The 14,548-nt window shown below is 61.4% G+C and overlaps 5 protein-coding genes across 5 annotated transcripts; 3 read left to right on the top strand and 2 right to left on the bottom strand.

Moving 5' to 3' along the window:
- Window positions 1-252: 252 nt before the first annotated feature.
- Window positions 253-2,876, top strand: COLE_02080 (uncharacterized protein; the record flags this gene model as incomplete). The annotated part of the gene is made up of 3 exons (XM_018426696.2): window positions 253-715; window positions 751-2,791; window positions 2,834-2,876. 3 exons carry the CDS (start codon window positions 253-255, stop codon window positions 2,874-2,876), a joined length of 2,547 nt encoding a protein of 848 aa, XP_018278702.1.
- Window positions 2,877-3,252: 376 nt separating this feature from the next.
- Window positions 3,253-4,570, bottom strand: COLE_02079 (uncharacterized protein; the record flags this gene model as incomplete). The annotated part of the gene is made up of 2 exons (XM_018425398.1): window positions 3,253-3,818; window positions 3,856-4,570. The coding sequence occupies 2 exons, from the start codon at window positions 4,568-4,570 to the stop codon at window positions 3,253-3,255; spliced, it is 1,281 nt and encodes a 426-aa protein (XP_018278703.1).
- A 1,311-nt stretch (window positions 4,571-5,881) lies between these two features.
- On the top strand, window positions 5,882-6,136 carry COLE_02078 (uncharacterized protein; the record flags this gene model as incomplete). The annotated part of the gene is made up of 1 exon (XM_018423257.2): window positions 5,882-6,136. One exon carries the CDS (start codon window positions 5,882-5,884, stop codon window positions 6,134-6,136), a length of 255 nt encoding a protein of 84 aa, XP_018278705.1.
- A 150-nt stretch (window positions 6,137-6,286) lies between these two features.
- COLE_02077 (uncharacterized protein) lies at window positions 6,287-10,411 on the top strand (the record flags this gene model as incomplete). Its single annotated transcript, XM_018427562.2, has 2 exons — window positions 6,287-9,881; window positions 9,915-10,411. 2 exons carry the CDS (start codon window positions 6,287-6,289, stop codon window positions 10,409-10,411), a joined length of 4,092 nt encoding a protein of 1,363 aa, XP_018278704.1.
- Window positions 10,412-10,704: 293 nt separating this feature from the next.
- Window positions 10,705-13,987, bottom strand: COLE_02076 (uncharacterized protein; the record flags this gene model as incomplete). The annotated part of the gene is made up of 10 exons (XM_018426697.2): window positions 10,705-11,026; window positions 11,071-11,388; window positions 11,423-12,091; window positions 12,127-12,503; window positions 12,541-12,719; window positions 12,763-12,892; window positions 12,929-13,096; window positions 13,131-13,428; window positions 13,465-13,544; window positions 13,583-13,987. The coding sequence occupies 10 exons, from the start codon at window positions 13,985-13,987 to the stop codon at window positions 10,705-10,707; spliced, it is 2,946 nt and encodes a 981-aa protein (XP_018278706.2).
- Between the last annotated feature and the right edge of the window lie 561 nt (window positions 13,988-14,548).

The following is a 14,548-nucleotide window of genomic DNA, read 5'->3' as shown; positions in this document are numbered from 1 at the left end:
AAGGAGAGAGACGGAGAGAGAGGGCGAGGGCTTGTTTGGTTACCTTCTCCCGCGGCTGTTGGAATCCACAAAACACGCAACAGACACAACACTCCGCCTCCGATTCTGTCATCTTGTCATCTCTTCTTCCTTCCTTCCTTCCCACCAACACGTTGTTGCTGTATCCTCTTCGTCACTCGACCTCCTCCTCATCCTCATCTCTCCCGCTGTCACCATCACTCTCCCTCGTCGCCTACCATCCACTCCTCAGCAATGTACCCAACAACCTTACCTCTCAGGCCTCGACCACCCGGTGCTCGCCGAGCGTCCCTCCGAGCAACCGCCGGAGAGGCCTCCCCCCTCCCAGCCAAGCACCCTCTCGACATGCATCAAGAGTCACCAGTACCGTCCAAGGGCAAAGGCTATGACATGTACACATCTCCCGTTCAAAGACCTGGCATGCGCCGTCGTCCATTGAGCCTCCTGTCCGAGAGCAGTGTCCTCTCGCCACCACCACCTTACGGAGGCGGCCGTGACGTCGCACCGTCCCCAGAAGACAAGGCCTCCCCCATCGGCATTCCTCCTCCTCCCCCTGAGTGCCTCGAGTCCGGTCCTTCCTCTGTCCGCAACAGCCTCTTTGATAACGAAGGCCCCGGTCTTGACGAGGACGATGGGCAGCCTGGGAACACTCTCACTCTCCGTGGCGTCCAAAAGCTCATCCGCCAGCATGAGTTCGGTGCGTCACACGATGGCCCCTCTTGCTAATCTCAGAAACCATGAGCGATACGCTTCAGGGCCGCTTGCTCGAACTCACGAGCTCCCCCAACGCGACACTCCCCTCTCATTTTGACCTCGACGCCGACACCTCGCCCATCGCCTCGCCGTACCGCGTTTCACCGCAGGGACGGAGACTGCGCTCTGTTCCCAGTGACCCTGGACTCGCTTTCTCTCGTCCCAGATCTCGAGTCGCTACCAACACCGGCGCCCGTGATCTCCGTCTAGCGGCCGTGCGCGCCGAGGAAGATGCCGCCACCATCGCTCAGCTAGAGGCCGCACTGGTCGAGGCTCGCGAAAGCGAAGAGTCCCAGCGAAAGGCCGCCGCTCGTCTTCGGCGTGATCTCTCGCGCATGCAACGAAACCTCGAGCATGCCGAGGGCGTCATCACGGACCACCAGCGCTACCACCCGTACGATGATGACCGTGATCGCCTGCGTAGCGTTGAGCGCGTCACCCAGTGGGCGTCCTTATCCACCTCGGGACTGCGGGCTCGTGGCAGCCATGGCCCACCACTTGATGACGATCCTGTTGTTTGGGGCGCAACAGCCTTCCCCGAGTTCCCACGCTACGGCGACACTGCGAGCGAGACAGAAACGGAGACTGAGACGGAGACGGCGGTCGCGCCGGATCGTGCAAGTGCAGTGCCCACGATCTCAGCCGCCTCAGACGCTCCACTGCAGACTGAGCCGGTCGCACCACAAGAGGCTTCATCTGCAAATTCCACGTCTTCAAATGAGTCGTCCGAGCCCCCAGCCTCGCCCATCGTCGTGTTGGAACGCGCGGCGAGACCCCGTCCGTTCATTACCGCCTCGACGTTCGCCAGCCCGGCCAGAGACGGCGCTGCTGCGCCTCAGGTGACTATCAATCCGGCCTCTGTTTCATCCTCCGCCTATGGAGCTCCTTTGAGCACTGGACCACGCCGGTCTCGCAGCGTGAGGGCGACAGGGACTGGCAGCACCCTCTTGAGGGAGAGTATGCGCGTGCGGACCAAGTCATTTACCTCTGGCTCGCAGCATCTGTCGAATCCAGGTCATGACCTCAAGGCGTCTGACGCGCCGCCGTCGCCCAGCACTGCCAGCCACACGTCAGAGCTCTCCGTCATCGACAGCGTGCGCTCCATGTTCTCGGCCGTGGTAGGCCCCCATTGCTCTCTCGGTAGCGAGCTGGGCAGCGGCTTCCACCCAACGCCAACCAAGAGCAGCCACGATATGGGCACATCCCCTACCCAGGCAAACGCACCAGTCCCGCTCACCCCGATAAATAAGGGGCGGCGGCCTGGTCATGCTCGCTACTCATCTAGCCCAACGACAATGTTCCACTTCCGAGGCACACTGGAGTCGCCCTCCCAGCGTAGCGGGTACGACAACGTGTACCCCGGTGCACCGATTAGAATGGGCCCTGTTGCAGCCAACTGGTCACCGGAGTCTTGGCCCACGCCTTGCCCCCCACCCCGCGACTCGATGAGCGAGGTGGACCTCGCCGAGACGAGGCAGATTCCCCAGCTTATTACGCCTGAGCCTCGCCACCGCGGTAGAGGTTGGCCGTCACAGCCTGGTGCAGGCCCTAGTCTTACGCCTTCCCCACACTACACCACCGGTCTTGCTCCCTGCACAGATCCGTGGGACGAGTATTCAGACCGTCTCACTCCAAGCCCTCGCGTGCGCAACTTGAGACCCCTACTGCTACTTGCCAGACCTTCTGCTCACGCGCGTACCTCATCGTCTGCGCTGGCAAGAGATCGCTCTGCAAACAGAGCAGGATTCAGATTCTCGCGTGTCCCACCCCAGCCTGTGCCCGAGCCGACCCCGAGCAACGCGGTGGTCGCGTACACCCGCAATGGCGGCAGAATTGTGGTATCGCCAGTCGTCGCACTAGTTCCCCGCATCCGTCTCCCGGTGACCATCCCTGGTCGCATCACGCATGATATGTTCTGCCTCATCCTCATCCTCCTCGATTACCTCGAGTGGTTCATTATCCTGCTGTACCGCTTCACGGTCGACCTCCGCGCTGGGCCCGCCGGCGCCGAGACTGCTTTGTGAGTAATTGTGAAATCTCGATCATTCAGCTGACATATTAGGGGTTTCAAACCTCGCGAGCACCCGCCGCGCTTCTACCTATAATCACTCGAAAAGCAGTGTGATCTACCAGTTCAGCGGCCACACTCCCTCTGCCGCTCCCGTTTATCCCCGCCCTGTAAAAGGTCCGCGCGCAGTTGCGCGGCACCGCTTCCTAGACACAACGCTTCCTCTGCTCTTTCTCTTCCCAGGCGCTCTAGTGCTGCCGGTATGCCGGCGACAACTCTCACTGTTGTATTGTCTCGACTCTTTCCTCGTCGCGTGTACGGCGTGAACACTCTTAGATAGATTATAGTGCGATGCAGCACCTGAACTGCGTCGCGGGTCCAAAATACATATTAAAGCTACTTTACACATGTGGCACAAACTACAGAGGGCCTCAATGTGGCCATTAATTGTCCTTATATTCTTTGTGGAACCATCATGTCTCGGTAATGACGCGCACAAACCGCTCCCACCGCTCGATGACGTCGACCACCAGACGCTCGTAGATCCGCGGGTCGCCCTCGAGCGGGAAGATCTCCTGGTGGACCATGCCGCAGTCCGAGCACGGCTTGCTTAGCGCCTCGTACTCCTTAGGCCGCGACGCCGCAGCGCGATCCGCGAGCTCAAGATGCACGAGCCGCTCCCAGCGCTTGACGGCTGGCACCATACGCGCAGCGTCGGTGCCTGCCTTCGTCGCGCCGGGGATGAAGGTGTGCATGATTGACGGCGCGCGCGCGAGGCCAGAGCCGGTGGGCGCGCGAGCCTTGAGTGGAAACACGTCGCGCAGCGTGGGGATGTATCCGCACTGTGCGGACCATTGGCCCATACGGCGGGGGACGTTATCGCTCCGCCCAACTTTGAAGTATGCGGTCTGCGCGCCGCTCCGCGTGCGCAGCTCGTAGGCATACAGAAAGCCGGGCATCTCCTTGGCCGTCAGTGGCGAGTCCATCGTCACACGTAGCAGCGCCTGCGTCTGCTGGCCCAGGTCAGACGGAATGTAGTCTGCCCGTCAGCGTGACATGAGATGGCGGGGACTTACCCTTGAAGTCGATGTATACACCCGCCTTGCCGCGCGCATCACGCCAATAGAACCCGTCTGCCGCGCACACCATGCCCGCATGGTCGCGGCAGTACCGGCCCACCGCGCCGGCGCGGGGCGCGTCCCCGTCGTTCGCCAAAGGCGTGGCAAGAAGAGGCGCACGGGCACGCACTAAGCGCTTGCAGGGCGTGCCGGCGCGCGTGTAGCCTGCGCATCTCACCGGAGTGCTGGCGAGCGGGCCACGGGGCGGCGTGCTAGACCCCGAAAAAGGCGGCGCCGGCGCCGGTCGCGTGGGCGTGATCTTGTGCTTTGCTTTCTTTCCCTTCGGGCTGTCCGTCTTCGTCGCTGTGGAGATGCCACTCGCCCCGCTCACTATCCACGACGTCCTTCGCGTGCCGTCTTCACCGGATGACTCGGGAGTCTCCTCGTCGCTGTCGAGTGTGAGGTCGATAACATTCCGCCCGCGCCTTGGTGGTGGCGTACGAAACGTGGCTGGAGAGGGAGACTGGTTGGGCTCCGAGGAGCTCTTCTTCGAGTTCGACGCCGCAGCGTATAACGGCGACATGAAGGACACGCCGCTGGGCGCAGTTGGGATAAGCTTCGTGAGTTTCTTCTTTGGCGTAGGTGTAGACGAGGAAGCAGCGGGGGTAGCGGCAGTGGCGGACGCGGCCGAATGCGAGAGGGGACGGGCAGGCTTGAGCGAGGGGAAGGACATGGTCCGGGTGCGAGCCGGGGCAGGCGGCGTGGCGTGTGCCGAGGTCATTGGCCTCGCTGCCGGCGCTGACACCTTCCTCGCCCGTGGCGGTGTGATGTGCTGTACGTGCGGTGCGGCATGCGCTGGTAGGGCTGGGGAAGGTCGCAAACTCGGCGCGTGGGTTGTGAGTGTCGGATTCGGCGCATAGAGTGACTGCGGGCGGAAAGAGGTCGACGTCCTCGGCACCGGCGCTGGCGGCTCACGCTGGGGGACAGCAGGCAGGGCCGAAGGCGGATAGTTGGCCTGAACACTAGGCCTGGGCGCTATCAACGACCGAGCGTTGTACGATGACACAGGAGGGTACTGCGGCGGGCCTGTCGGACGAGGCGGAACCGGGGGTGGTTGTGAATGAGCGCGGTCATCATGCCTGGCGGGTGGAACCGCCTGTGCGGAAGGGGTAGACCGGCGCCGATCCCCCACCGGCACCGCCGGGAGGGGTTTGTCCCTATCACCAAGGTCAAGGCGCGCCATCGCTCCCAGCGTGGGCATGAGACGACGCCAGGACGATCGCGAGCTGCTGCTGTCGTCGCTGTTCCCTCGTCGTGGTGGTCGGGGGATAGGCGGGTGAGCGGGACCCTCGTTAGATATATCTCGCACTAGGCGAGGCGGAATGGGCGGAGGCGCTGAGATGGTGTATGGAGGAGGCGGGTTGAGGTCGCCGGTGGGCACAGGGGTGTACTCTGGCGGTAATACGGGGGTCGATGTCATGGTGGGAACGATCAATGGCGCATGGGGTTGAGGCGGTGAGTGGCAAGGCAGCGCTGGATGCACAGTTGGAGGAGTGGAAGGAGAGTGAGGGGAGAGCCGGGAAAGCGAGGGGTGGGTGTAATGCAGCGTGGCGGGTGGGAGAGAGAGAGAGAGAGAAGGAGAGAGCGAGAGAGAGAGAGTGAGAGAGTGAGAGAGTGAGGAAGTGGATGAGATGATGAGGAAGCGTGAGAGAATGGGGGATGGGAGAATGGAGAAGAGGAGGATGCGTTCACCATCTCGGTCACTCGTTCATGCGTACAGCCACCAAGCCAAGACTCGCATGCCGCATCTGATCATCCCACATGCGAAGTCAGGCACGCGGCCTTCACCGGGTCGCACGCCTTTTCCAGTCCTCCCCTTGCCAGGCGCGCCAGTCGTTCAAAAAGAAGGCGCCTAATCACGTGGCCTAGCCCAGAATGTTGACACCAGCCGCACTCCGTCGCGATCGCGTTCGACTTCGAGTCATCCACCCACTACTCGCCATCCACCGCCTTCCCTCAGCCCGCGACACTTGATTCAACCACTATGGCGGGACGCGTTGCGCCAGTCCCGCCGTTCGTGGATCTTCCGTCGTTGCCCCGCCCACAGGTGGTCGACGAGGGCGGGTTCGAGCTCACCGACGAGCAGATCGAGGCGCTGGCTGCACAGGTCACTGGGGATGACAAGCACGCAGACGAGGAAGAGGAGGAGAAGGAGGAACATGAGTCTGCGCATGTTTCTGTTGCCGAGGGTGACGAACCCGAAGCACGGCAGCCTCTGCTAGGCCTGGACCAAAGGTGAGTGTCCAGCAGAACACGTCCTCTCCTGTCGCCTGTCGCACGTCGTGGGTGCAAGTATCCAGCCCGAAAGTATTTGTCCTGCTAGACCCCTCTTTATGCTGACTTCAGTCTTGTGCTCCAGTACTCAATCCTCCAAACTCGGCACCATCACATGCGGCAGCTCTTGCCGCTGATCTTCACGCACCCGCCAGTACCCGCGCATAACCGTCCGCGACTGAGGGTTGCAGGCAAGAAGGAGTTCGCGTTTCCAACTCCTCCGCCTCCACCTCAGCCTCTCCCGAGCGCCGAGTACCACGGGCCGAGCACCAAGAAGACTAAGAAGAAGGGCAAAGACAAGGAGAAGGAGGGCGATGCGGACGACAAGGAAGAGAAGAGCGGGGATGAGTCTGACGAACCTAAGAAGGGTCGGAAGAAGGAGCAGACAGCACCTGCGCACGAGATTGAGTGCATTGCCCGTGTCACGCTGCAAGTTGGTCCCATGAGTTTTCCCAACACGGAGCTGTGGGTCGCCCGGTTCGTACCCCCGCGCCAGGGCTCTGCTGGAACAGTCCGTGGGCGGTTGAAAGGTATGACGATGGAGCCGCGCAAAAAAGAGCCCAAGCCCAAAGAGCCTAAAGAGAAGGTGCGCAAAGAGCGTGCGCTGCCGCGTATGAGCATAGATGGTGGGGCTCCCAAGCGCCCACGAACCGAGAAACCAAAGCCCAAGCCCAGCGCACCTCTTGCCACACCGGCCTCCCCTGCGCCTGCCGCCGACGTGCCGCCTCGCTTTGCGTCTAGACAAGACATCCCACAGGCACTCATCCAAAGGGTCAACGCCGCTGCTACCCGACATCCATGGCTGAGCGTACTCATCCACAAAGCCGCGCGCAGCGTTGCCAGCAAGGACGAGCTGGCCAAGCTAGGACGCGTCGTCGCTCGGCTTGGGCGCGGCGAGGATGTCGGCGAGGGACCCGAGATGCCTGGTGTGCCCGTGCGACCGCCCATCGCTGCTGCCGGGCCATCGCGGCCACCAGTCGGAGTTCCTATGCGCCCGCCTGATGCTGTGGCTGGACCGTCGAGGCCCCCTATGCCTCCAGGAGCTCGTCCGCCCATGGCTGGAGTTCGACCACCCCCTGTCGGTGGGTTTCGCCCGCCCAATGCCGTCGCTGGACCTCCTCCGCGACCGGGTGCTCCACTCGCTCGGCCCCCGGCCACAGCTGCCAGTCCTCCGACACCTGGCGCTCCCGGTGCTATCGCCCGCCCACCTGTTGGAACCGTGCGACCTCCGCCTCCAACAGGTGCAGTCCGCCCACCAGCATCTGCCGTGAGACCAGCAGCTGTCGCTGCATCCGCGATGCCACGGCCACCACCAATTGTACCCTCAGGGACCCCAGCTCCAGCGCCTGCGCTTCCAGCAGCTCCCACATCGGCGTCCGCACCTGTATCCGCGCCACCACCACCAGCTTCGGTCACTGACAAGCCGGAGGATCCCGATTCTGATGTCGACATGAGCGGTCGACCGCAAGTTGGAGGCGGGTTGGGTGACGAACCTGAGTCTGATTCAGATTGGGACGCTGGTTTCGAGATGAAAGGCAGGCCACAGGTTGGTGGAGGCGAGGGCGAAGAGACACATGACGACAACCGGGAGGCTTCAACGCCTGGCCAGCCCGCAAGTACGCCTGCGTCAGCTCCTGTCATTGCCTCTCAGCCTGCTGAGACAGCGACTGCGTTAATTCCGACAGCCAGTGCGCAGGTTCCTACCCGTCCGACTGTTACAACTATCCCAGCGCCTACTGCTCCGGTAATGGCGTCCTCCTTGCCTTCAGCCACAGCTTCAGCAAGCGCGCACCCCTCCACGCCTCGTCCAGCGCTCCCGAGTGGACCGCACCCTGTTCCTCCGAGTGCTGCTCGTCCGCCTGTCGCTGCTGGTGTTCCTCCACCCGGTATGACCTCAGGTGGGAACGTGCGGTGGTTCCCAGTCGCAGGATCTCCCAAAACTCCTATATCTAACCCCGCAACGACAGGCACACCGCGCGGCCCAATCCGTGTCTCTGACCCTCGTTCACCTTCGGTACAAATGGTGCCGCCCAGTACGCCCGTCGGCACGCATCCACCACCGTTCCTTCTGGTTGCATTCAAGGGACAAGAAACAGAGAAGTTCCTCCTCCCGCTTGGCCAGCACTCTTACCTCTCGCGCGTTGGAGGTGACTACATCACCTCGCCACCGCCAACGCCAGCTGCTATTGCGGCGCCAGTGGCCTCCACAACCGCGTCGGCGACAGTCGCCTCCTCTGTTGCGCAAGCCCCTGCGTCGACTCCGGCAGAAGTGACGCCCGTGCAGCCTTCAGCTGAGGTGGAGCAGCCTCCTGTGGAAGAGCCGCGGGGCAAGAAGCGCACGCGCGCCTCGATAGCGAGAGCCGCACCCAAGCCGCCCACCAAGCCAGCACCCGCCCAGCCTGCCCCGACGCCCAAACAGGAGAAGGTGAAGGAGCCTACGCCGCCCCCTGTAGACCCGCTTGCGAACATTCCGCCAATGCCAGGCCAGCCCCCGGCGCCCGGTACCGTCTTGCTGTCCACATACATTCCAATCGAACCGTATATCAAGCCCGACTGGCCTAAACTTGCTGAGCGGCTGCCCTTCCACAACCCTGCGTTCATTGACAAGTTGAAGGTTGCGCCGATGGAGGCCAAGACCGAGCCACTGTCACCGAAGAGAGCCCTCCGCCACGTCAGAGAAGACAAGCGTCCGCGCGAGTACCTCCTCAACGTGGCCGCTGAGGAGTGGCTCCCGGAAGGCCCGCTCGAGCCCGTCACGATTCGACTTCTTGGCGTCGACGACCGCACGTGGGCGCGCATGAAGAGCGTTGTGGAGCAGGTCGAGAAGACGGAGCTCGAGGCCATGGTGCGTGCCGAGCCCAGGTTTGCGCCGGAGGTGGTCAAGGCCATGGCAGAGGCGGAGGCTGCGAGGGCTGCACCGCCTGCGCCTGCACCCGCTCATGTGCCATTACCTATACCTTCCCAACCTGCTGCGGCGGCGCAACCTGCAACCCCAGCAGCAGCTATTAGCGCACCCATATCAGGAGCTCCAGCACCGCCAGTCGGCGCGGCGCCCCCTACTGCTGCACTGCCAACTGCGGCCGGTGCGGCTCCAAGCGCAAGTGCTCCTGCTTCCGTTGCCCAACCTGCCGCGCCTACTACTTCGACCACTCCCGGCCAAGTGCAACCACCTCCCAAAGCACCCACTGCAGTCACCATCCCACCCCTGCCGCCACTAGTCCGCGAGACGTGGCTGGCCCGCAAGAAATCGCTCTTCACTGACCTTCTCGCGCGCGTCGGCCTCCGTCGCTTCCCGCGCTTCCGCATTGAGACCACAAACTCAACGCTGGTAGATTTCACGACGGACAAGTGGGCGCCGCGTCCGTACCACCTGACCACGCGCCCGCTGTATGCGCGGGACGCCGACTCGGACGACGAGCTCCCCGTGGTCCCACGCAGGGTCGAGCTCTCCCCCTCGCCCGATCTGGAGGGCCACACCAAGAAGCGGCGCAAGGAGGTCAGCGCTGTGACCTTCGAGATGCCGGTATCGCTGGACGCGCTGGACGAGCGTGTCGAGGCTGGCGCGGCGCGCGGGCTGAGCAAGCGCGGACGGGCGAAGGGCGCTGCGGTCGTGCGCAAGTTCCCGCGCGGGACGGCCGGCGCGCCGTGCGAGGGCTGTGCCCGGCGCGGCCTCAAGGTCTGGCGCCGCGGCCCGAACGGGCGCGGAACACGTGAGTACCGGAACAGACGTGTGCTGATTCTAGTGTGTAACGACTGCGGCGACAAGTTCTCGGCCGGAACGCTCGGCGAGCTGAAGGCCCCCGGCGCGGCTAGCCGGCGCGACTCGACGGGCACGCCCGGCGGGGACGACGTCAAGGTTGAGAGGGAGAGCGTGGCGCCTGAGGGCGAAGAGGATAAGGACGAGGGAGAGCCGAAGGATGGCAAGGCTGGCGGAGATGGGGAGGCCAGCACTCGCAATGGCAGGAGCGACGATCCGAACGAGACACAATCTCATAAGGCGACTGGTGACGATGTCGCTGAGCCCGACGCTGAGGCACCCGCCAAGTCGGCCGACCGCGCGGACAGTCCTGAGCATGAGGCGACCAGTACGCCTGCACCGTCCACCATGGTTGTATCCGCCGCTGCGTCGGCCGTGTCGTCTCCTGACCCGCTTGCCCTCGTTGATGACGACGCCGATCTTGCAGGAGGCTCCTCTACTGAGGCAGCCGCACCCAGCGACGCCATGGACATCGATCCGTAGCGAGTCGAGCTTGCCATGTAACGTCTCATGCCCATTCAATATTGCTGAGCCTCGAGTATCGTGGCACTTTGCCCTCTGACTCTTCTACTGAAGCAGTTAGTAATGATGCTCAGCTAACAGTTGCGGCTTGCTGAGAACACTGTGAACTTCCTGTGAGGTGGCGTCACCGAACCATGCGCGACACAATTTATGCATCGCATGCAGAGAGCCTGGAGAAAGATATGCAGTGATTTCGTAGCCAAATGTCTAAACAATCGTGTCACTGCTGTCAGCATAGGTCACTCCATCTGCACCTACCCGTTCGCGCTCATAGACTGAACAAACTCAGGCACCTTGCTGCCCTCGGCAGACTGCGCCTGCTGGACGAGAGGTGGCAGGACACCTGGGTGCTCCTTGCTGCGCCGCGCAAGCTCGCTGCTCGCGTACTTTTTCGTGTCGGGGATGTTCTTGATAGGGTCATGGGCAGTGCGCTCGGACGCTCCAAGCTTCGTAAAGCTCGACTGGAAGCCGGCGTCCTCCGGATCCAGCGCGGTGAGATCATCGGCGGTACCGGTGGAGTATGTCAGGTCCTGGGGGAGGGTGAAGAGGTCAACCAGGGCGAGGAAAGTAGGCGGCCTGGCTGTAAGCACATGTACTTTCACGCTCCCCGAATGACTTACCAGTATTGTACGCCAGGTTGCTGCAAAAGCGCATCCGACTTGGTGAGATATTTGATCAGACCGACCTCGATGAGGCGTCGGCTGCGCTGGGGCGCCTTTTGAGTGTTGGGGAGCACGACACCCTTGAGGAGCTGTCCGAAAAGGCCTGGCTGGATGCCGTCGATGATGGCAACAACGGCGTCGGGACCAACATTGTCGACCACTGCCAGGTAGCAGAGGAAGTAGACGACAGCCTGAGAGAACTGTGGTGTCGAGTTCGTCTGCAACCGGGTAAGGATGAGCATGAAGATCGATTGCGAATACTGCTGCATGTTGGACCTGGTGTAAGTCAGCAATCACAACGACGACTCACAAAGGGATGAATTCGTACATCGCCTGGAGGAGTTCAAAGGCAAACACGTCGTTAATCTTGGAGTTGATAAGACGCTGAACGATGCCGAGGAGACCTTGAAGCTGATTGTTGTCGACAATGACCTTGGCACCGCGCATGAGGAGGGCCTTCCACAGACGCGTGAGAGCGGGAATGTTTCCGCGCTGCTCCCACAGCTGAGCCGAGAGAAGCGGAGTGAGGAGCTGCTGGTACTCGCCCGAGAGGTCGTTAGGAGCATGCAGCTCGAGAAGCTGGGCGAGGATCTGGAAGATGAAAGGGATGAACTCAACGATGTCCTGGCTGAGAATCACCTCAGCTGGCCCGAAGATTGCAGCCTCGAACTTGGGCAGCGTGGCGGGTTGAGCTTCGCAAACGAAGCGGATGAGAGCCGAAACACTTTCGAAGGCGTACTGGCTGAAACGAGGGTTGCTCGGATTCTTGCTGATCTGACCAAGGATGCTCACCAGACGGTTGAGAACACCCTCGTACTGCGGTGCGAGTTCGCCGCGGGCAATGATGATGATGCGCATGGCGCACTTCATCAAGTAGTCGTTCTCGGCTATCTTCTCTGGAGTGGCTCCCTTCTCAATCTGCGTAAAGAGCGCCATCAGTGCGCTCTCCGCAAATGGACGGATGTCCACCGGCGAGAAGCTGGCGTCAGCCACTATCAGGTTGTTCCAGCTTACAGAGGCTGACGGTTGTCATCCTTGAGGAAGAGAATACGCTCGATCGCGATAGCTGCGTACGAGTAGATGACGTAGTTGTCTGAAGCAAGGTGCTGCACGAGGAGAGGAAGCACCGACGTGAGCTGCTCCTTGGTGAGTTGGTTGCGGAATGTGTAGAGGTACTTGATGGCGTCAACGGTGAGGATGGGGTGGACGGAGCCCGGAGGAGCCTGAAGGTCGGCGAAGACGTTCTTGCCGAAGAAGTCGACAATGTCGACAAGAACATTAACCGAGGTAACACCACGCTGTGCCGTAGAGCCACGCGACGCGATCGACGTCAACAAGTAGATGGCGGTGTCCTTGCTCTTCCAGTTCGCCTGCGGGTTCTGCTGATATTGCTGGCAGTCAGCAACACAACGATCGGGTCTACCATACGGCAAGGAAGGTGTTGATGTATGTCTGGATAATGTTCGTGACTTCAGACTCAAAGTGGGTCATGAGTGATTGGGTGAACTCAGTCGCGGCGGCACGACGAGTGTCACTTTCCGCGGAGGGCTCCAGGTCACGGCGAATGTACTCAATCGGGTCGTCCTCGAACATTTCTTCCTCATGCTCTAAAGCCATTAGTTACCGCTGACTGGCAATTGTGCCACTCACCGCGAATGGACATGTTAGGCAGGATGATCTTCTCGCAGAACAGCTTGAGCGTGTCTGGGGATGCGAACATGGCGCGGTGACTGCCCATCTTGACCACCACCGAGAGAAACTTGAGCGCACGCGAGACGAGCTTCGATGTCAGTTGTTGGCATACTGTCAGACTCACAACATCGTCACGAGTTCCCAACCCCACGTTGGTGAGCATCTGCCAAGTGCCATTGACAAACTCGCCCAACTGCGGGAAGTCCTCGCCATACTTCTGCGCGAACAGCTCAGCGACACCACAGATAGAGGCGCGGATCTTCTGCAACGGTCCAGGAGCATCATCGTCGTCCTTTCGTCAGCAATGACCTCCTAAGGCAACTCACGTCACCCTTCAGCTCTGGACGCTCCCAGCTGAGGTATTTCAACAACCAGCCCATGTACTGGGACATGTGGTCTTCGATAAATGGTGGGAGGTCCTGCGATGACAGGTCGTGGAAGAGCTGGATGAGGGAGAGGAGCGCCTGAGCGAGGAGCTGGGTAGAGGAATTGGGAGGAAGGGGCTGGTCAGAGGAGAGGAGAGAGTCGACGTGCTGGAAGAGCTGGAAGTGCGGCTGCATGAAACGGCCGAGCACATGGTTGATCTCAGAGAACAGCCTGTCCGAGCGGAACTGCGAGCGCCACCTGGAGGATCAGCTGCTAGATACCAAGGGAGCTTACCTCTTGAAGATCGAGTGAGCAGTCGCCAGCACGCCGTTGTTGATAACGAAGTTGTCCGGGGTCAGGCTGCTGACGAGCTCCTGTGAATGTTAGCTATGCACGAGCCATTGCTACTCACGTCAACAAGACCCTCCCACTGCTCGGGGAAGTCAATGGAGGCGATGGTCGAAAGACCTTCCCCAATCTGGCTTTGGAGACGAGCAGTCTGCGGTGTCCCGAGCGCAATCATCAAAGGTACCAGCTGCTTCTTAACCGCCGCCTTGTCAACTGGTGCGATCTGTACATCCTCGTCACCCTCCCAGAGCCGCTTGACTGTGTTCTTGAAGTAGACACCGGCCGCCTGACGGACGACCATGTCGGCACTGTCGGAGCGGACCAGCTCTAGGACCACTTGGAGGAAGCCGGGCTGGCCCTCGGCCTTGCGCAGCGAATCCTCAGCGGAGCGGCGGGCAGTAGCATCTGGAGAAACGGTGTCGGCGAGATACTTTGAGAGAGCGGCAAGGGACTGTTGGTCCGCCTGCATTTTGATTGAGGATGAGGATGAGAGGGATTTGGAGAAAGAGGGAGAAGGGGAGGAGGTGCGAGATGGCGATGGCGGGATGTCGCTGGATGGACGAAGCGGTCCAGGTGCAAGCAAGCAGGGCTGAGGGGCCGAATGTTGTTGTGGTCACCCAAACCGAAAGTCCACCGCCAGGCTTCCATGACGCAGGAATCTTGGTTTAATTGATCACTCCCCAAGAACCACGTGGAAGCAGCCTCTGGAGGATGGGATCAATTCTATAAAAATTGAATCATGTAAAGACAAATCTTCCTGGGTGAGGTCAGGACCTGGGCGGGGGCTCGAAATCTTGGGCGCATCTGGGCGTGGGATCCGTGCCGCCAGCACCCCGTGCGTGCAGTCAGCATCAGAGCGCCAAAAAGAGCGCATGCATGCAGATGGACTCGAGAGGAGTATGGGGCAGCGTCAGGGGGGAGCCGTGTGGGCGGCTGGACCGCGCGGGCGGGCGAAGACGGGGAGGCAGAGAAGCATCTTGGCACAGGTGTGTACATACGATCCACAGCCACCTGCCAGGCTCTGCCACAC

The sequence above is a fragment of the Cutaneotrichosporon oleaginosum genome, assembly GCF_008065305.1.
Source record: "Cutaneotrichosporon oleaginosum strain ATCC 20508 chromosome Unknown ATCC20508_contig02, whole genome shotgun sequence".
Classification (NCBI taxonomy): Eukaryota; Fungi; Basidiomycota; class Tremellomycetes; order Trichosporonales; family Trichosporonaceae; genus Cutaneotrichosporon; species Cutaneotrichosporon oleaginosum.
This window is presented reverse-complemented; position numbering and strand designations above follow the sequence as displayed.